At 42.2% G+C, this 21,186-nt stretch overlaps 1 protein-coding gene across 4 annotated transcripts in view; it reads left to right on the top strand.

The window, feature by feature from the left end:
* The first annotated feature begins 567 nt into the window (after positions 1 to 567).
* Positions 568 to 21,186, top strand: part of Rad54b (RAD54 homolog B) — an 83,014-nt gene continuing 62,395 nt past the window's right edge. For 2 of the 4 annotated variants that reach the window (XM_069991078.1, XM_069991074.1), the window contains exons 1-3: positions 568 to 673; positions 4,511 to 4,637; positions 10,708 to 10,870. In XM_069991078.1, coding sequence (XP_069847179.1) covers positions 4,527 to 4,637; positions 10,708 to 10,870 — 274 coding nt within the window. In that variant the 5' untranslated portion in view covers positions 568 to 673; positions 4,511 to 4,526. Of the gene's footprint in view, positions 695 to 877; positions 897 to 4,510; positions 4,638 to 10,707; positions 10,871 to 21,186 lie in introns of those variants that run through there. The other 2 variants (XM_069991076.1, XM_069991077.1) reach the window with 2 other exon arrangements.

Genomic DNA, 21,186 nt, shown 5'->3' with positions numbered 1-21,186 from the left:
TTTCAGAGTCCAATAATCACTTATTCATCTTTACATTTCCAGAACATAAAATTGATTTTTTAAGCACATCAAATCAATGATTTTTGAATAAATGGACAATCCTGTACTTCTGTGCTGTCCTCATGTCAATTCTTGCACTTCCATAGCATAGCTTAATTTACGTACTGTATGTTCACATAGTGGAGGTCTGTAGCCTAAAATATCTGCTTTGGCATTTGACTGTACTCAGGAACCAACTCAGAATTATTATTACTTGCCGGTACCATGACCTCACCTCAAGCCTGCTTTTTGCAATTGGTATGGAGTCGCGGAGGTTTTTCTGCGCTGGCTAGCTTCGAACCGCCATACTCCTGGTCTTAGTCTCCGGAATAGCTTGAATTACAGAAGCGAGCAACAGGTACTCAGCTTCTAAATCAGTATTAAAAAAAAAAAAAATTGAACCTTAAACCGGAACCAGACTTGGAAGAACTGAAAAAGCACATGCGCGTGATGTGCCCAATCAGAATTGGCCGGGGGCGGTGCCGAAATGGAGGTGGTGCGCACGCGCAGCGTTCAGTCCACGATTGGCTGAGCAAAGGCGGGAGCCTTGAGCTCCTCTGGCGTCGGGAGACGGGGGAGTCGTGTCCGTGGGCGCCTGGTCGCTGGGCCCGCAGTTTCTGTCAGATTCTCACGGGTGCGTCCCCGGAGGGGCAGGGTAGGAATGCTGCGACGGCGTGGGGACTCGTGCGGGACAGAGTGGAGAGGTGGCGCTGTAGCCGGCCTCCGAGGGGGCGGGGAGGCGGCGGGAGCGACCGCGGCCTACCCCTGCGGTTCCCGTAGCGGCGCCCGGGTCGGGAGGACGGCCGGCGTCCGGCGTTGGGTGGGAAGGGGCCGGGCCGCGGAGCGGAGCACGCGTGGTAGGCGTGGCGAGGGCGGCCGCTTGTGCCGGCGGCCTGGTGTCAGGATGGCTTTAAAAAATAGTAATAGTCGGGCGCCAGTGGCTCACGCCCGTAATCGTAGCTACTCAGGAGGCTGAGATCTGAGGATCGCGGTTCAAAGCCAGCCCGGGCAGGAAAGCCCAAGAGACTCCTATCTCTAACCGCTAGGACACCGGAAGTGGCGCTGTGGCTCAAGTGGTAGAGCACTAGCCTTGAGCTGAAGAGCTGAGGGACAGCACCCAGACCAAGAGTTCAAGCCCCAGGACCACTACATACATACATACATACATACATACATACATACATACATACATACATACATACATACATACATACAGAATTCAGGCTGGGAATGTTCTCTAGTGGCCTAGTGCTTGCCTAGCAGGCCTGAAGCCCAGGGTTCGATTCCTCAGTACCTCATAAGCAGAAAAAGTCGAAACTGTGGCTTAAATGGTAGAGTGGCTAGCCTTGGGCAAAAGAAGCTCAGAGACAGTAACCAAGCTCTGAGTTCAAGCCCCAGGACTGGCAATAAATACATAAAAATCTAGCTTTCACATCAAAGAAAACATTGTAAAAGGTTTGCTATTTAAATAATAATAATAATAATAGTGACTATTATTATTATTAAAAGGTGACGTACAGAGGGATTGTAAAAGGCTTTTTAAAGAGCGATTTTAGGTGCACAGCAAAATTGAGCAGAAAGAGTAGAGTCTCTCACGTCCCTTGACCCTCACACCCACAGGTTCTCCATCGCTAGTATCTCACCAGAGCTGTGGATTTGAGACAGTGGACGAGTCTGCTTGGATACATCGTTACTATCCGTAGTCTACCGGGTGACCCCTCTGTGACCGCTGTGTGCAGGCTTCTGTGGCGTTTGGGGTTTTTCTGTAGAAAAAATTCACACCTACAAGGTGGAATTGCTTTCCCAGGTCCTGGGTGAAGGCTCAGCAAGGGCCCTGGAGAGTGTCAGTGCAAACAAACTTTAAGAACTTGTGTTTCCTAGAGACTATTAACTAGTCAGGAACTTAAAAAAAGGTTATTATTTTTTGCGGTGCTGCGAATAGAACCTAGGGCCATGCACATGCTAGGCAAGTGCTTCTCAAATCTCTTGGTATTTTCATTTTTTGAAATGACATTCACAGTTGAACTCAGACCTCCCACTTGTTAGGCACAGTCTCTTCTCTCTTTAAAGCTTTAAAAAATATTCGTGAAAGATTTTGTAGGCAGTTTTAATGGAATCACAAATCAAAGGGGGTATGAAGTGAAATAATTACTACTGAATGTAATTTGAAGGTAAAAAGTAGAAACGACTGGGGGGTTTTGTTGCTGGTTGTTAATATAATTATTTAAATTATATATTTGCAACCTAGAGGTTTGATGGTTGCACACACATTCCCACCCTAAGTCTAAAGGAAGGCAAACATTCTGGGCATGATCCTATAGGTACAGTTGCATCTCTTTCATGGGACTGTAATCATCTCTGTTCTGATAGGACCTTATGTATTAAGCACCCCACAATAATAGGTGGTTATTTCTCTAATAATACTGAGAAATTTCTGTGTGTAAATAATTAGTTTAAATTCTGCAAGTATTTTATTTAATGTCATAAATGAGAGTAAGGTGTTTTATATATGAGAAAACATATTTAGAGACTAAACAATGCAAGACTACAGGCTAGGAACATCAGTCTAGATTTCTATTCAAGCATTTGCCTTCAAAGCTGTCTTCTTAATTACTATGCTGTATTACCAGATAATTAAGGCAATCTGATGGGTTCTAAATTACTACACTGCAGTATCAGATAATTAAGGTTATCAGATATGTTTCACTTGTTTGGTCTGGCCATTTTTCTTAGAAGGAATGAAGCAGGGAGATGTTAAAGGCCTCAAATATAGTAGCATAAGTCATGTGTGTATACTCGCATGTAATTCTAGTACTCAAGGAGCCCGAAGCAGAAGGATCTTAGGTTTATGGACAGTCCAGATTACATTGTAAGATCTTGTCTCAAGGAAAGGAGAAAACAATTGTAGCATCACATCAGCCCTGCCAAGTGGCTTTATTACTAGGGCCTGGGGAAAATGCTCAGATCAAAGTGCTAGTAACTTAAAAAGCAGAAGATCCGGGGCTGGGAAGGTGGCTCAGTGGAAGAGCACTTGCCTTGCATGCATGAGGCCCTGGGTTCGATTCCTCAGCACCACATAAGCAGAAAAAAAACAAAACTGAAAGTGGCGCTGTGGCTTAAGTGGTAGAGTGCTAGCCTTGAGCTGAAGAGCTGAGGGATAGTGCCCAGGCCCAGAGTTCAGGCTCTATGACTGGACCCCCCCCCAAAAAAAAAAAAAAGCAGAATATCCAAAGACTATAGGTGTAACTCAAGTGGTATGCTGCAAGCTTCAAGTAAGAAAGCCACGTGAGACTGGTCTCAATATATAGACCAGGCTGGCTATCAACTTGTTATCTTTTATCCTTCTTTTTGCCTCTCAAATGCTGGTATAATTAGCTTAATTAGCTCTACTAACACCCGTGATCCCAACCCATTTCACCTTATTTTTGTTTTCCATCATTTTTGCTTTTTTTGTATGTGTGTGTGCTGTTACTGGTACTTGAATTCAGGGCCTGGGCACTGTTCCTGAGCTTCTTTTTGCTTTTTTTAGCACTCTACAACTTGAGCCACACGCCACTTCTGGCTTTTTCTGTTTATGTGGTACTGAGGAATTGAACCCAGGACTTCATGCATTCTAGGCGAGCACTCTACCACTAAGCCACATTCCCAGCCTCTGGTTAGCATTTTTTTTTTTTCTTTTTTGTTGGTCATGGGTGAGGTTTGTTTTCTGGGCCTGGGCGCTGTCCCTCAGCTCTTCAGCTCAAGGCTAGCTCCCTACTACTTGAGCCACAGTACCACTTCTACTTCCAATTTTCTGGTGGTTTTATTGGAGATAAGAGTCTTATAAGTCTGGGTGCCAGTGGCTCACATCTGTAATCCTAGCTACTCAGGAGGCTGAGATCTGAGGATCACTGTTCAAATCCAGCCCAGGCAGGAACATCTGTGAGACTCTTATCTCCAATTAACCACCAGGAAACCTCAAGTGGCACTGTGGCTCAAGAGGTAGTGCTAGCCTTGAGCTGAAGAGCTCAGGGACACCGCCCAGACGCAGAGTTCAAGCCCCATGACCAATTGAAAAAAAAAAAAAAAAGAGTCTTACGGACTTTCCTGTCCTGGCTGACTTTGAACCATGATCCTCAGATCTCAGTCCCTTTAGTAGCTAGGATTACAGGGGAGGTGAGTCACTGGTGCCCAACTTGGTGAACTATCTTTTTTTGGGGGGGGAGGGCTCCGGTTGTGGGGCCTGAACTCTGGGCCTGGGCGCTGTCCCTCAGCTCTTCAGCTCAAGGCTAGCACTCTACCACTTGAGCCACAGCGCCACTTCCGGCTTTTTTCTTTTTGCTTATGTGGTCTGAGGAATCGAACTCAGGGCCTCATGCATGCAAGGCAAGCACTCTACCACTGAGCCACCTTCCCAGCCCCGGTGAACTATCTTTATATTTGGTGATGATTCTAATTATACTCATGTGATTTCTGTTTTGATTATTTTCAGATTAGTGCAGGTGAACATGAGACGATCTGCAGCACCAAGTCAACTGCAGGGGAATTCCTTCAAAAAACCAAAGTTTGTACCTCCAGGAAAGAATCCAGAGCTGAATCCAGATATAAAATTATTTCAGGTAGGTAGAAAACAAGGGAATCATATGAGAAACATGCATGTTTACAAAAACACTGTTTAAGCTTGTTACCAATTACTCATGCCTATAATCCTAAGTACTTGGGTGGCTAAGATCTAAGGATTGCAGTTTGAAGCCAGCATAGTCAGGAATGCTGTGAGATTTTTATCTCCAATGAGCTTCTCAAAAGTTGGAAGTAGAACTAGGGCTCAAGTGGTAAGAGTGCTAGCCTTGAGTACCAAAGCTCAGAGACAGTGCTCTTGAGTTCAAGTCCCTGGACTTGCACCAACAAAGAGAAAAAAAAAAGCGGCTTAAAGAGTTATCAATATTTAGCTGCTTATAGGATTTTTTTTTTAGTGTCTATGACAAGGTCTTTCAAAATCTTTAAAATTTATTTTTAAATTGGTTAAAGATGACATGATATATATATATATATATATATATTTTGGTGGTGGTACTGGGGTTCAAACTTAGGGCTTTATGCTTGGTAGGCAGGCTCTTTATCACTTGGGCCATGCCTCCAGCCCAAGATGATATTATTTGTTGTCTATTTATTGACATAATTTATGCTCAAGTTATACTATTTGATTAAACCTTAAATTCTTTTAGATAGCCCTTTATTAAGAAAAACAAAAACCTTACTGGATGTTGGACTTGTGTATGATATCATAAACTGTGATTATATAATTGTTTAAAAAGATATAGTTTTTTTGTCTTAATTTTTTTTTTTTTTTTTTGTTGGTCATGGGGCCTGAACTCTGGGCCTGGGCACTGTGCCTCAGCTCTTCAGCTCAAGGCTAGCACTCTACCACTTGAGTCACAGTGCCACTTCTGGCTTTTTCTGCTTATGTGGTGCTGAGGAGTTGAACTCAGGGCCTCATGCATGCAAAGCAAGCACTCTACCACTTGAGCCACATCTGCAGCCCCAGGAATGACATTTTTTTTTGTCGGTTGTGGGGAAGAATGACATTTTTATTTTATTTTATTTTATTTTTTGGGTCCAGTTGTGGGGCCTGAACTCTGGGCCTGGGCGCTGTCCCTCAGCTTTTCAGCTCAAGGCTAGCGCTCTACCACTTGAGCCACAGCACCACTTCTGGCTTTTTACTTTTTGCTTATGTGGTGTTGAGGAATCGAACTCAGGGACTCAGGCATGCAAGGCAAGCACTCTACCACTGAGCCACCTTCCCAGCCCTTTATTTTATTTTTAAAAATTTTTTATTGTAAAGATACTATACAGAGGGTTACAGTTACATGAGTAAGGCAATGAGTACACTTCCTATTGGGCATTGTTACCCCCTCCCTTGTTTTCCCCCTACCATCTCTTCCCTCCCTACCTTCCCCGAGTTTCTTTTTTTTTTTTTAAGTGTGATTAAATGATCCCCGAGTTTCTTTTTTTTTTTTTAAGTGTGATTAAGTGATTACATAATTTCCCAAATTTCACAGTATTGTGGAATAATGATGCTCACTTAAAGTCACAAGTTCATGAGGAATGACATTTTTAAGGGGGAAATGGGTAGGGAATGTGAGAGTGCGTTTGGATTGATTGGAATATAGCATAAACATGGGAATGTAACAATGAAATCCTGAAATTCTTCCCTGTATAACTAACATAAGCTAATGATAAATAAAAACAAAGAACTTCAAAAGGAATTACATGTAGTTAACTATACCAAATAAATTTAGATAACCAGTAGATAAAAATATCTTTGAGGTAGCCGGGCGCTGGTGGCTCACGCCTGTAATCCTAGCTACTCAGGAGGCTGAGATCTGAGGATCGCGGTTCAAAGCCAGCCCGGGCAGGAAAGACCGTGAGACTCCTATCTCCAATAAACCACCAGAAAACCGGAAGTGGCGATGTAGCTGAAGTGGTAGAGAGCTCGCCTTGAGCTGAAGAGCTGAGGGACAGTGCCCAGGCCCAGAGTTCAAGCCCCACGACCGACAAAAAAAAAAAAAAAAAAAAAAAAAAAATCTTTGAGGGAGGAAGTTGATAGGCATGTACTCCAATACTCAGTGCCTGGGCACTGTCCCTTAGTTTTTTCAAGCGAGGCTGGCACTCTGTCACTTGAGCCAGAGCTCCACTTCCAGCTTTTTGGTGGTTAATTGTAGTTAAGAATCTCATAGATTTTTCCTGCCCGACCTGACTCTGAACCATAATTCTCAGGTCTCAGCTTCCTGAGTAGCTAGGATTACAGGTATGAGCCCTTGCCACCCAGCTTTAAAAGCTTAAAAGTTTAGATGGAAAGGTTATTCAGAATTACTTGAGCAGCTCAAAATAATTACCAAGGTCTGCAAATATAGAAGAGAGAGACAAGAAGGTCAGAGAGGGGCTGGGAAGGTGGCTCAGAGGTAAAGCGCTTGCCTTGCATGCCTGAGGCCTTGGGTTTGATTCCTCAACACCACATAAGCAAAAAGAAAAAAGCCAGAAGTGGCGCTGTGTGGCTCAAGTGATAGAGTCCTAGCCTTGAGCTGAAGAGCTGAGGGACACCGCCCAGGCCCAGAGTTCAGGCCCCACGACTGACCCCCCCCAAAAAAAAAAAAGTCAGAAAGGAATATGATTATAAAGTAGGGTTAAAGAGAGGAAACATAGTTGGCTTTATTTTTTATTTTTTTATTTTTTTTTTGTCGGTCATGGGGCTTGAACTCTGGGCCTGGGAGCTGTCCCTCAGCTCTTCAGCTCAAGGTGAGCGCTCTACCACTTGAGCTTCAGCGCCACTTCCGGTTTTCTGGTGGTTTATTAGAGATAGGAGTCTCACGGTCTCTCCTGCCCAGGCTGGCTTTGAACCGCGATCCTCAGATCTCAGCCTCCTGAGTAGCTAGGATTACAGGCGTGAGCCACCAGCGCCCGGCCATAGTTGGCTTTAAAGTTGAGGAATAGTGTCAAAGGCAAGGAAAATAATTGGCCTTTTAGGAGTTTGAGCATACAGGAAATTCATTCTCCTTAAATCCTCCAGAAAGAGTGATGGTCTATGAGCTGGGCATTTGTTGCTCACACTTATAATCCTAGCTACTCAGAAGACTGAGATGTGAGGATAACAGTTTGAAGCTATCTGGGGTAAGAAAGGCTATAGAGCTCAAGTGATAGAGCCACAGACTTTTCAGAAATTTCCTGTTTCTGATTCTTCCTCATCAGCAATGCCATTCCTGACTTGGCATCCTCATGGTGTGCTTGAGACCGAGTCTATAGAAGGCCACTAGGGCTGAGAGAAAGTTCCATAGTCAAGGGATCACTCAGTGCTTAGCATGAGATTGTGGGCTGGGATGAAAGTATGATCCTGAGGCCAGGTGTGGCTGCAAAAAACGATGCAGTGCCTTGCCCACCCCAGGTATAGATGTGGAAAGAGAAAAAGCTGGGCTCAGGGCTGGGAAGGTGGCTCAGTGGTAGAGCACTTGCCTTGCATGCCTGAGGCCCTGGGTTCAATTCCTCAGCACCACATAAGCAAAAAAGGAAAAAGCCGGAAGTGGTGCTGTGGCGCAAGTGGTTGGAGGGAGGCTGCAGGAGCCGCTCATGAGGCCATGACACATGTGGACATGAGTTCTGGTGTGGGCAAGTGTCTTTCATATGTTCATCAGCAGGTGATCTAGGTTGGACTTTGCTGTCCAGTAATTGCTGTACTTTTTATTTGGGGTATCAGGAAGGAGTGGGGATATGTGGTCTGACAATCGTAGCTGTATGTTGTGCTCCTTCAGGTAGAGTCTGCCAACTAGGGCCCATCCCAGTCTTGTTGTTGGGCTACATGTCCATCTTGAAATGTTTTCCAAGGTTTCAACAGTGACTTGGCCTGGTGACTCTGGGGACATTGGGGAGCCAGTAAATCACTGAATTCGTGCATCCTGGTACCCATTCTGTTCTGGTGTATCTGGTTTTAAATAAAACCAATGTGTTTATATTTGCTATTACTGCACCTAAAAAATTAATATTTAAGCTGGGTGCTGGTGGCTCACGCCTATAATCCTAGCTACTCAGGAGGCTGAGATCTGAGGATACCAGTTCAAATCCAGACCAGGCAGGAAAGTCCATGAGACACTTATCTCCAATAAACCACTCAGAAAACTGGAAGTGGTGCTGTGGCTCAAGTGGTAGAGTGCTCGCTTTGAGCTGAAGAGCTGAGGGACAGCACCCAGGCCCAGAGTTCAAGTCCCATGACCGACAAAAAAAACCAAAAATGAATTAATATTTAAGTATTGATATTTAATTAATTTTTGTCCATCCTACTATTTTTCTATTGCCTATCAGTTACCATCTCTATCATTCATCCATAATAAGATTAGGGGATAAAATCCCTACAGGATTCCTTAGAAGTGTTTGTCTCCATTTCATTTCAGTGATTATATCTTGTTCTGTTTTTATTTCGGGGATGGTGTACTTTGCTTGAATCTACTTGGCCAATTCAGAGCTCCCTTTCAGTGTTGATTACTCAGGAAATTTAGCAAGATAAATTAGAAGGCTGAGGATGTGGCTTAGTGGTAGAGTGCTTGCCTACCCTGCATGAAGCCCTGGGTTCGAATTCTCAGTACCACATAAACAGAAAAAGCTGGAAATGGTGCTGTGGCTCAAGTGGTAGAGTGGCTAGCCTTGAGCAAAAGCATATTAGGGTCATTGCCCAGGTCCTGAGTTCAAGTCCCAAAACTGGAAAACCAAAATCAAAACAAAAAAAAAAACTTGTTTTAAAATACATTATAAGTGTAATTTTATTCTGTCCTACTTACAACTTTTTTGGGGGAGGGGGCAGTTGGCATACAGGTTTGAGCTGTGAGCCTTTGTGCTTGCTAGGCAAGTTTTCTGCCTTACTTTCAGCCCAGCTTTTTGCTTTTTTTTTTTTTTTTTTGGTTGGTCCTGGGGCTTGAACTCTGGGTCTGGGTACTGTCCCTCAGCTCAAGGTGAGCAGTCTACCACTTGAGCCACAGTGCCACTTCCGGTTTTCTGGTGGTTAATTGGAGATAAGAGTCACAGAGGTTCTTCTCCTGATTGGCTTTGAACTGTGATCCTCAGATCTCAGCCTCTTGAGTAGCTAGGATTACAGGCGTGAGCCACTAGCTCCCGGCTTTTTTGTTATTTATTTATTTATTTTTTGGCAATAGAGTCTCAAGGACTTGTATTCCTGGACTGGCTTTCAGCTGTGATCCTGAGATCTCAGGAGGATCCTGAGATCATCCAGAGCTCAGCCTCCTGAGTTGCTCAGATTTTAAGTGTATCTCTTGGTATCTTTCAGCTTGATGACATTAAATAGTTTTATATAAAAATCTTTAGTCTTTAGTCTTAGGACTGGGAATGTGGCTTAGTGGTAGAGTGCTTGCCTTGCATACATGAAGCCCTGGGTTCGATTCCTCAGCACCACAAAAACAGAAAAAGCGAGAAGTGGTGCTGTGGCTCACATGGTAGAGGATGCATGTTGGCCTTGAGCAAAAGTATCTCAAGGACAGTGCCTGAGTTCAGGCCCCAGGACTGGCAAAATAAAAACAAAAACCAACCAAAAAACCAACCCTTCAGTCTTGATCTCAAAATATGGAAACTGGAGCTAGGCACTGGTAGTTGTCTGTAATCCTAGCTACTCTGGAGACTGTATCTGAGACTGAGCTCTGAGGATTGAGGATTGAGATTTGAAGCCAATCTTGGGAGGAAAGTCCACGAGACTCTTATCTACAATTAACCATCAGAAAACTGGAAGTGTATCAAAGTAGTAAAGTGTAAGCCTTGAGGGAAAAGCTAGTTCGTGAGTTCAAGCCCCATGACTGACAAAAGAAAAAAGAAAAAAGAAATATAGAAACAGTTCATTTAAAAATTAGTCTGTCGGGGCTGGGAAGGTGGCTCAGTGGTAGAGTGCTTGCCTTGCATGCATGAGGCCCTAGGTTTGATTCTTCAGCACCACATATGCAGAAAAAGCCGGAAGTGGGGCTGAGGCTCAAGTGGTAGAGCGCTAGTCTACAGCTGAAGAGCTGAGGGACAGCGCCCAGGCCCAGAGTTCAGGTCCCACGACCGACAAAAAAATAAATAAAAATAAAAAAATTAGGCTGTTATGTAAACATATGGGAAATTATATAGTTCCTGTTTAAAATGCATATTTGGTTCTTTTAGAGTGCTGCAAATGATACCAATCTCCAGTCACAAAATGATCCTGGAGTTTGCAGTTCAAATCTTTCGTTCACTGAAGGAAGCACTAGTGAAATTCATGGAAATGATCACAGTGGTAAATACTGTTCTGAAGTACCCGCAGTGACTTTAGATCCACATCATACAGGTAAGATTATGCTTTTTATTCCAGTTTATTGTTTACCATCACATTGCAGTGTTCTTTGATTATTGAAGAATAAATATTGGGATTTCTCTTTGAAACACTTCTTTTTGGATGGTCTCACTACTTTCCTTTCTCTGCTTTCTTTTTTTTTTTTTCTTAATCAGTCATGGGGCTTGAACTCTGGGCCTCAGTGCTGTCCCTAAGCTCTTCAGCTCAAGGCTAGCGCTCTACCACTTGAGCTACAGTGCCACTTCCAGTTCTTGGTGGTTCATTGGAGATAAGAGTTTCACAGCCTTTCCTGCCCCTGCTCGCTTTGAACTGCGATCTTCATTCAGATCTTCTCTGCTTTCTTTTCATTTGCAAATAAATTTGCTCTGGTCTGCTTTGAAAAAGGAAAGAATATGAGTCTGGTAAGGTGCTTGCCTCGCATGCATGAGGCCTGAGTTTGATTCCTCAGCACCATATAAGCAGAAAAAGCCAGAAGTGGCACTGTGGCTCAAGTGGTACAGCACTAGCTTTGAGCTGAAGAGCTGAGGGACAGCGCCCAGGCCCTGAGGTCAGGCCCAAGACCAAAAAAAAGAAAAGAAAAATATGTTATATTTGACAGTTGGTATAGTACTATTAGATTACTGATAATTCAGGTTGATAGTTATTATAACTTGTCTTTAGTGATTGGGTTAATTACTATGTAACTGAATGTGAATATAGCTCATTGGTAGAACACTTGCCTGACATGCACAAGATACTACTATAAAGCCAAACAACAAAACCATGTTATTGAAATCATGTATTTTATATATAATAGATGCTTAATATTGCTTAAAGGGAAAGATATTGTTTGGCTATAGTTTAAGAAATTTTTTTTTGTTTTGGTCAGCCCTGGGGCTTGAACTCAGGGCCTGGACACTGTCCTTGAGCCTCTCTGTGCTCAAGACTAGTGCTCTACCACTTAAGCCACAACACCATTTCTGGCTTTTTCTGTTTATGTAGTACTGAGGAATTGAACCCAGAGCTTTATGCATGCTAGGCAAGCACTCTACCACCAAGCCACATTCTGAGCTTGTTTTGCTATAAAGTAGTACTGTTCTCATGATACCTGTGCAAATCAGTAAATGCCTTAAGCCACTCAACTCTTTTGAAGGTAATTCTTCAACTTTATGATTAATAAATAATAATTATAATAAAAGTTAATCATAATCTATAGATGGGTTCATTTCTTTTTTTTTTTTTTTAATTTTTTCTGAAAGACAGACTTTAATCACAAAGAGGCAAAAAAAATGTTCTCTTTACCTTTACTTATGTAACTGTAACCCCCCTGTACATCACTTATATTTGGGGGGGTGGATCTGGTCGTGTGGCCTGAACTCTGGGCCTGGGCGCTGTTCCTCAGCTCTTCAGCTCAAGGTTAGAGCTCTACCACTTGAGCCACAGCGCCACTTCCGGCTTTTTTCTTTTTGCTTATGTGGTGCTGAGGAATCGAACCCAGGGCTTCATGCATGCAAGGCAAGTGCTCTACCACTGAACCACCTTCCCAGCCCCTTCATTTCTTATTGAGACAGAAAGGAATTCTGTGTTTTCCTGATTGAACATTTTTCTTAATGCTATTTTAGTGCTTATAATTTTTCCAAAGATGTAACTAGTACATGAATGACTTTTAGGAAGGTTCAAGGAACAGGTCTGGATTCGTCAATGCAGCTATTACTGTGACTCACTGATTTGCTTTCCTTTCTTTCTTCCTTGCTTCCTTTTCTTCTTTTTTCCATCTTGTTAGGTGAATATCCTATTTTACTAGAGTTTACTGTTCTTTTACTGATAATGATTGAAGTGTGCTCATTTCTTTTCCATCATGGTAGCTAATCTCTTCACCAGAGAATGATACCTAGACTCTGGAATATAATATAGACTGCATTACTGATTTGCGTGCCTTATTTTGTGTTCTACAATGGTTTCTTATTCTCATCCTTGCTAAATATGAGAAGGGAGTTAAGATAAATTGAAAAGAGAATTAATTTACTCAATCCTTAATCCCTTTAATCCCTTCTCTGACTTAGTACATTCATTGGACTAGAAAACTTATGCCAACCTCCTGATACTCGGCTTATTCAGAGAGAGGTTAAATTGGGAGAAAGAGCTTTGTGAGAAACATTTTACTGGAGAGGGATATAGTATATAGAAAAGCATGGGAATATGAGATATTTAATATATACAAGTACTCACCATTTTTTTTTTTTTTGAGGTCTTGGGGTTTGAATTTAGGGCTTAGTTCTACTGCCGATTCACATCTCCAGTCAAGATAATTAACGTTTTGACGTTCTTTTAATTCTACCTCTTATCCATTCTGAAGTAATCACATGCAAGCTTGTATATATTAAAGTATGTTTCTGTTTCACCATGTCCCCTTTTATTTTTGTGCTTGACCTAGGGCTTGAATTTGAGCCTGGGCACTGTCCTTGAGTTTTTTGCATTCAAGGCTAATGCTGAATTACTTGAATCATAGCTCCATTTCCAGGTTTTTGTGGTTAATTGAAGTCTCATGACTTTCCTGCCTGGACTGTCTTTAAACTGCAGTTCTTAGATCTCAGCCTCTGGAGTAGCTACAATTGGTGTGAGCCACCACTAGCACCCAGCTTTTAAATGCAATTAAAACTTTTTCTCCTGTTTTATTGTGTAAAAAAAATGACTAGAGAGAACCATAATATACTAGGAGAAAGGATTTTGAATGCTTTAATCACAGAAATATGGTAGGCAGGTATGATGGTATACACCTGTAACTCTAGCTACATGGGGGGCACTAGCAGGAGAAGACTCTGAGAAATAACTAAAGCAAAAAGGACTGTAGCTATGGCTCAAGTGGTAGAATGTCTTCCTAGAAAGTAAGAGGCCCTGAGTTCAACTCCTAGTACCATGGAGAGAGACACAAAGAGAATATATAGTTGAGGAGATAGCTATGTTTAACCTGATTCAAATATCATTCATGTGTATCATCAATGTATCACATGGAACCTCATTATACATATTAATTAGAAAAATATTAAGCCAAGTGCTGGTGGTACTCAGGGGGCTGAAATCTGAGGATTCAGGTTTAAAGCCATCAAGGCAGACCTGAGAGATTCTTTAATTAAACTGCAAAACCTCAAAAATGGAGGTTCAAATGTATTTTTTTTTTAATTGTGAAAATACTGTACATCAAATGTATTCTTTTTTTTTTTTTTTTGGGTCCGGTTGTGGGGCCTGAACTCTGGGCCTGGGCGCTGTCCCTCAGCTCTTCAGCTCAAGGCTAGTGCTCTACCACTTGAGCACTACTTCCGTCTTTTTTCTTCTTTGCTTATGTGGTGCTGAGGAATTGAACCCAGGGCCTCGTGCCTGCAAGGCAAATGCTCTACCACTGAGCCACCTTCCCAGCCCCATCAAATGTATTCTTAAACTAATGCCTTATGTGTATTTTGAGATACTTTTTTTACAAACAAAGCTAAAATGGGTATGTATATTGTATAAATAAAATATATCAATAGGATAATATCTTGGAGTAGGATGCTGATCATAAGTTATGTGTACTTATTATACTGATTGACCCTGGTCCTCCTGTACTCTTAGCCATATTCTCAGCTTCTACCCCTTGTTTATTTATTTAGGGCCTGAGCCGGGCGCTGGTGGCTCACGCCTGTAATCCTAGCTACTCAGGAGGCTGAGATCTGAGGATCGTGGTTCAAAGCCAGCCCGGGCAGGAGAGACCTTGAGACTCCTATCTCCAATAAACCACCAGAAAACCGGAAGTGGCGCTGTAGCTCAAGTGGTAGAGCGCTAGCCTTGAGCTGAAGAGCTGAGGGACAGCGCCCAGGCCCAGAGTTCAAGCCCCATGACCGACAAAAAAAAAAAAAAAATTATTTAGGGCCTGAACTTAGGGTTTTAAGCATGTTAGCCAGATGCTCTGCCAACAAGCCATACTTCCTGTTTTTGGTGTGTGTTTCTTTTTTGTGCCAGTAGTAGAGCTTGGATTTAGGCCTCAAGCTGTCACTTGACTTTTCTGCTCACAGTTGGCACTTGAGCCACATCTTTAGTCCCAATGGATGTTTCTTTTTTAAAAAAAGTATTATTAGTAGTTGTACAAAAGAGTTTCAATTCCAGAAGTCAGATTGTAAATACGATGCACCTCTCCCTTCTTTCCCCATCCCATCCTTACCCACAAGTTATATAGTTCAATTTTTACATAATACACATTGAATATAATGACTGTATAATATTTTTTTTGGGGGGGGTCCTGTCGTGGGGCCTGAACTCTGGGCATTGGGCACTGTCCCTCAGCTCTTCAGCTCAAGGCTAGTGCTCTACCACTTGAGCTATAGCGCCACTTCCAGCTTTTTTTCTTATGTGGTGCTGGGGAATCGAACCCAGGGCCTCATGCATGCAAGGCAAGCGCTCTACCACTGAGCCATCTTCCCAGCCCCATGACTGTATAATATTTTCTCACCCTTCCTCCCTCCATTTGTGTGTACCCCCAAATTGTTTCAACTTTCTGATATTCATTTTGTTGAATGGTTTGTTAGTTGTTCAGAGGTGTAACACCAATGGACTCTTCCCCTAAGTATACCCTCCTTAAGACAGTTTGTGGGGCTGGGAAGGTGGCTCAGTGGCAGAGCGCTTGCCTTCTATGCATGAGGCCCGGGTTCGATTCCTCAGCACCACATAAGCAAAAAGAAAAAAGCCGGAAGTGGTGCTGTGGCTCAAGTGGTAGAGCGCTAGCCTTGAGCTGAAGAGCTGAGGGACAGCGCCCAGGCCCAGAGTTCAGGCCCCACGACCGGACCCAAAAAAAAAAAAAAAAGACAGTTTGTATATAACCTTGTACATATTTGTATATTAAATTTCACATCCATATATGAGAGAAAACATGCAACATTTGTCTCACTTAACATAGTTTTTTCTAGGTCTAACCATTTCTCTGCAAATAACATCATAGTTTTTCTGATAGATGAATAAAATCCCATTATGTATATGTACAAAGCTGGAAGTGACACTGTGGCTCAAGTAGTAGAGCCTTGAGCTGAAGAGCTGAGGGACAGCACTTAGGCCCAGAGTTCAGGCCCCATGACTGTCCAAAAAAAAAAAAAAAAGCCCTGGTCATTTAAATAGTGACTTTCCAATTCAGCATGGATCATGCTTGAAGTTACTTAGATTATTATTCAAGACCATTTAATTTTTTTTCTTCAAATCTTAGCAAGGGTTTATTTTAGTATAGCAGGATTAAAATAGGAAGAAATAGAAGAGAAAAATCTTTCCTGTATACCATACAGGTAATGGGAGTTAAAGATTCCCTTGGACCATTTTTTTTTATTTTTTATTTTTTGTGGGTTATGGGGCTTGAACTCTGGGCCTGAACGCTGTCCCTCAGCTCAAGGCTAGCGCTCTACCACTTGAGCCATAGTGCTGCTTCTTGCTTTTTCTACTTATGTGGTGCTGAGGAATGGAACCCAGGGCATTCTACCACTGAGCCACCTTCCAGCCCTCATTACTTGGTGAAGTCCTCAAGGAAAAAGGCAATAGTTAGATCATAGGAATAATTAATGAGCAGAGTTCTTAACATGGATTTTTCAAGGTGTGTGTCTCTGTGGTATAAGATCCAAAATAAAGGCTTAGTTGTTTTTTCTGGTGTTGAAGATCAAACCTAGGGCCCTGTACTTGCTATATTGAGCTCTACCTTTAGCCCAAGGCTCCCTTCCATATTAAGAAAAAATAAAAACAAAACTTTACTGTGTATATTTTAGATTTACTACATGATATTATGGGATACATGTAGATAGTAAGATAGTTACTATAGTGAAATAGAAATAAACTTCTGACTTATTTTTTTGTTTTTTGTTTTTTGTTAGTTGGGGCTTGAACTCAAAGCCTTGGTGCTATCCCTGAGCTCTTTTGTGCTCAAGGCTAGTGCTCTACCAATTTGAGCCCCAGCTCTACTCTTTGTTTTCTGGGGCTCAATTGGAGATGAGTGTCATAGACTGCCTGGGTTGGCTTTGAACCATGATCTTCAGATCTCAACCTCCTGAGTAGTTAGGATTAAAGGCATAAGCATCCATTGCCTGGCTTAACTTCTGTTCTTTACTAACTACACAATTTATGGTATTCTAGTAGCCCAAACAAATAGTCTCCTTGGTAAGTGTAAATCGAAGTAGGCCAGCTGTGTCTACTGGCTTCGAAGTTATCTAAGTTAGCATTCTGTACTCCCAAGGAGACTAGAAGTCAGCGGTTCTATCCTTGTTGAAACCATTTCAAGGGAATGGTTTCAGATTCTTGAAAGACGTACTTCTGAGTTATAGTAGTAGGTACACATATATCTCAGAAGGATCAGGAAAGGATTCAGTTGTAAACGCTTTGAAGTCAGTGCTCTAAGAAAGGAAGACTAGGGGCTGGGAAGGTGGCTCAGTGGTAGAGCACTTGCCTTGCATGCTCGAGGCCCTGGGTTCGATTCCTCAGCACCACATAAGAAAAAAAAGCCGGAAGTGGCACTGTGGCACTGTGGTAGAGTGCTAGCCTTGAGCTGAAGAGCTGAGGGACAGCGCCCAGGCCCAGAGTTCCGGCCCCATGACCGGACCCCCCCCCAAAAAAAAAAAAAAGAAAGGAAGACTAGAGGCTTATATTCTCAGGTGCAGGCTAAAACAAACAGTAAACTCTTGATAGTGTTTTTTTTTGTTTGTTTGTTTTTTTATCAAGAAAAAGCAAGCTTTGGGGCTGGGAAGGTGGCTCAGTGGTAGAGTGCTTGCCTTGCATGCATGAGGCCCTGGGTTTGATTCCTCAGCACCACATAAGCAGAAAAAAGCCAGAAGTGGTGCTGTGGCTCAAGTGGTAGAGTGCTAGCCTTGAGTTGAAGAGCTGAGGGACAGCACCCAGGCCCAGAGTTCAAGCCCCATGACTGGCAAAAAAAAAAAGAAAAAAAAAAAAAGAAAAAGCAAGCTTTTTCAGACAATATCTTAAAAGAAATCTGGGTCAAGGACCCTAGATTGCTAAGAAGTCAAGGTTCTTAGTGCAAGGTTCGAAAGGAGTGAGAAGTTTTTGCACTTCTCACTTGGAGATTTTAGTTTTTATTTTATGTATTTTGGGGCTGGTACTGGGGCTTAATGAACTCAGTGCCTCACACTATGGGTTAGCTTTTTTTTGCTCAAGGCTGGCACTCTACCACTTGAGCCAAACTTTCATTTTCAGCTTTTGCTAGTTAATTGGAGATGTGAGTCTCTTGAATTTGTCTTCATGGACTGGCTTTGAACCTCCTTCCTACTATCTCATTCTCCTGAGTAGCTAAGAGTGAGCCATTAGAACCTGGCTAATTTTTTATTTTAGAATGCATAATTCTTGTAGATTTATCTCATTCTTTTTTTTCTTCTTTTGGTCAGTTCAGAGACTTGAACTCAGGGCCTGGGCACTGTCCCTGAGATGCTTTTGCTTAAGGCTAGCACTCTACCACTTCAGCCACAGCGCCACTTCCAGCCTTTTCTGTTTATGTGGTTCTGAGGAATTGAACACAGGGCTTCATGCATCTAGGCAAGCACTATACCACTAAGCCACATTCCCAGCCCTTTACCTCATTCTTTTTAATTGCTATAGGACATACTATGATATGAATATATCAAACTGTTTAGGTTATGGAATTTTTTTTTTTTTTTTTTTTTGCCATGGGGCTTGAACTCTAGGCCTGGGTGTTATCCCTGAGATCTTCTCATTAGCTCAAGGCTAGTGCTCTACCACTTGAGACATAGTGCCCCTTCTGGCCTTTTCTGTTTATGTGGTGCTGAGGAATCGAACCCAGGGCCTCATGCATGCGAGGCAAGCACTCTACCACTGAGACACCTACCTAGCCCAATATTTTTATTTTTTAAGTATTAAAACCATCATTACAATGGATGTCTATATTTATTTCTCAGGAGTTGCCAGATTATGATGTATTGGCATTATACTTTAATATGGCCTGGCAGATATCTTTCTAATATGACTGTTTTTATTAATGTATGTGAGAATTTCCCCACTTCCTTCAACATATGATGCTTGGTTTGTAGGGAGTTTAAATGTGTCCCTTAAAGGTTCATTTATTGGAAGTGGCGCTGTGGCTCAAGTGCTAGAGCACTCACCTTGAGCTGAAGAGCACAAGGACACCGCCCAGGTGCAGAGTTCAAGCCCTACAACTTGTTCATTTATTGAAGATATGGTTTCTGGTATGACTGTTCTGAGAGGTAATAGAACATTTAATTAAGTGGGACCTAATGGGAGATCTTTAGGTCTGTAGGGGGAGCTGTCCATAGAAAGGATCAAAGTAGTTCTCTTGTAGTCTCTTACAAGAGTTGTAAGAATGAACATGATTCTTTTTTTTGTTGTTGTTGTTAGTCATGGGGTTTGAACTCTGGGCCTGGAGTTCTGTCCCTGAGCTCTTCAGCTCAAGGTGAGTGCTTCACCAATTGAGCCACAGCACCACTTCTGGTTTTCTGGTTAACTGGAGATAAGAGTCTCATGGACTTTCCTGCCTGGGCTGGCTTTGAACCATGATCCTCAGATCTCAGCCTTCTGAATAGCTAGGATTACAGACATGAGCCATAGTGCCCAGCTTATGGGTTTCCTTTTTAAGCTGTGATTTACCCCCACTTTTGCATGAGCTCTTGGATTCTTCATGAGAGAATGGCTCACCAGTGCCAATGGGGCTGGCAGTATGCCCTTGAAGTGTGGGCTAAATATCCTTTTTTTGGGTGGGGGGTCTGGTCCTGGGGCCTGAACTCTGGGCCTGGGTGCTGTCCCTCAGCTCTTCAGCTCAAGGCTAGCACTCTACCATTTGAGCCACAGTGCCACTTCCGGCTTTTTTTTTTTTCTGCTTATGTGGTGCTGAGGAATCGAACCCAGGGCCTCATGCATGCAAGGCAAGTGCTCTACCACTGAGCCACCTTCCCAGCCCCCTAAATTTCTTTTTGTAAGGGTTCCCGTGCTATAAAGTTAGATATTTTATTACACTATGTAAAATGAACTATTATATATGCTTATGAACATTTTAGCTTTTGTGACTTGGGTAAAAACTGCCATCTTTTAATTAGTATCTTCCTCATTTACTCATGAAATTGAGTTCTTTTTTTTTGGGGGGGGTCCGGTTGTGGGTCTGAACTCTGGGCCTGGGTGCTGTCCCTCAGCTCTTCAGCTCAAGGCTAAAACTCTACCATTTGAGCCACAGCACCACTTCCGTTCTTTTTCTTTTTGCTTATGTGGTGCTGAGGAATCGACCCAGGGCCTCATGCATGCAAGGCAAGCACTCTACCACTGAGCCACCTTCCCAACCCTGAAGTTGAGTTCTTTATAGATTAGATATCTGTATTTTGTTTATTAAATGGGTTTTTAAAATCACCTTTTGTATTATTTTTTGTGTTATTTATAACTTAATTTTGTAATACGTGAAAATTTTTGATGAATTTCTCAACAATATACTTGAGTTAAAGTAATAAGGCAAAGTTTTTAACTGTTCCCTCAAACTCAGTCTCATTCCAGTGTTAGCTACTGTCATTTTTTTGATGTGTATCCTAGACTAGAGCTGTCTATCAGAAATATAAGTCATGTATATAGATTAAAAACTTTTCTCACTTTTTAAAAAAACATATTGGGGAGGTTTCACTGTCTGTTTAGCCCATGCTGGCCTGGAACTGGCGATGTAACTCAGACTGATCGTATGCCATCACATGTAATATATATTTTATAGTACATTTTACTCAATGTATGTATGTCCAAAACATACCATTTCAACATGTAATGAATGTGAAAATTATTCATTGTTCCTGGGACATTTTAGCTGGTGGACATTTTATATTTATAGCAAATCAATTTGAATGCCAATTTTTATCATAAATTCTGGTCAATATTTAGATTTCATAATATTTATAATTTTAAAAAGATCTGTATGCCTGATTTGTTCTAAACATAACAAAAAGTTTTCCACTAATTAAATTAAATACTAACTTCCTGTTCCTGTTGATCTAACTAGTTCATTTTTATTTAATTTAATTTTTATTTTTTTCTTTAAGTAGTTGTACAAAGAGGGTTTTTTGTTGTTGTTTTTTGTTGGTCTTGGGGCTTGAAATCTGGGGCTGGGCATTGCCCTTCAGCTTTTCAGTCAAGGCTAGCGCTCTACCACTTGTCATACCGCCACTTCCGGTTTATTGGAGATAAGAGTCTCAAAGAGGGGCTGGGAAGGTGGCTCAGTGGTAGAGCACTTGCCTTGCAGGCAAGAGGCTCTGGGTTCGATTCCTCAGCACCACATAAGCAAAAAAAAAAAAGAAAAAAGCCGGAAGTGGCGCTGTGGCTCA

Source organism: Dipodomys merriami, unplaced genomic scaffold, assembly GCF_024711535.1.
Source record: "Dipodomys merriami isolate MVZ:Mamm:240054 unplaced genomic scaffold, mDipMer1.0.p SCAF_4, whole genome shotgun sequence".
Lineage (NCBI taxonomy): Eukaryota > Metazoa > Chordata > Mammalia > Rodentia > Heteromyidae > Dipodomys > Dipodomys merriami.
This window is presented reverse-complemented; position numbering and strand designations above follow the sequence as displayed.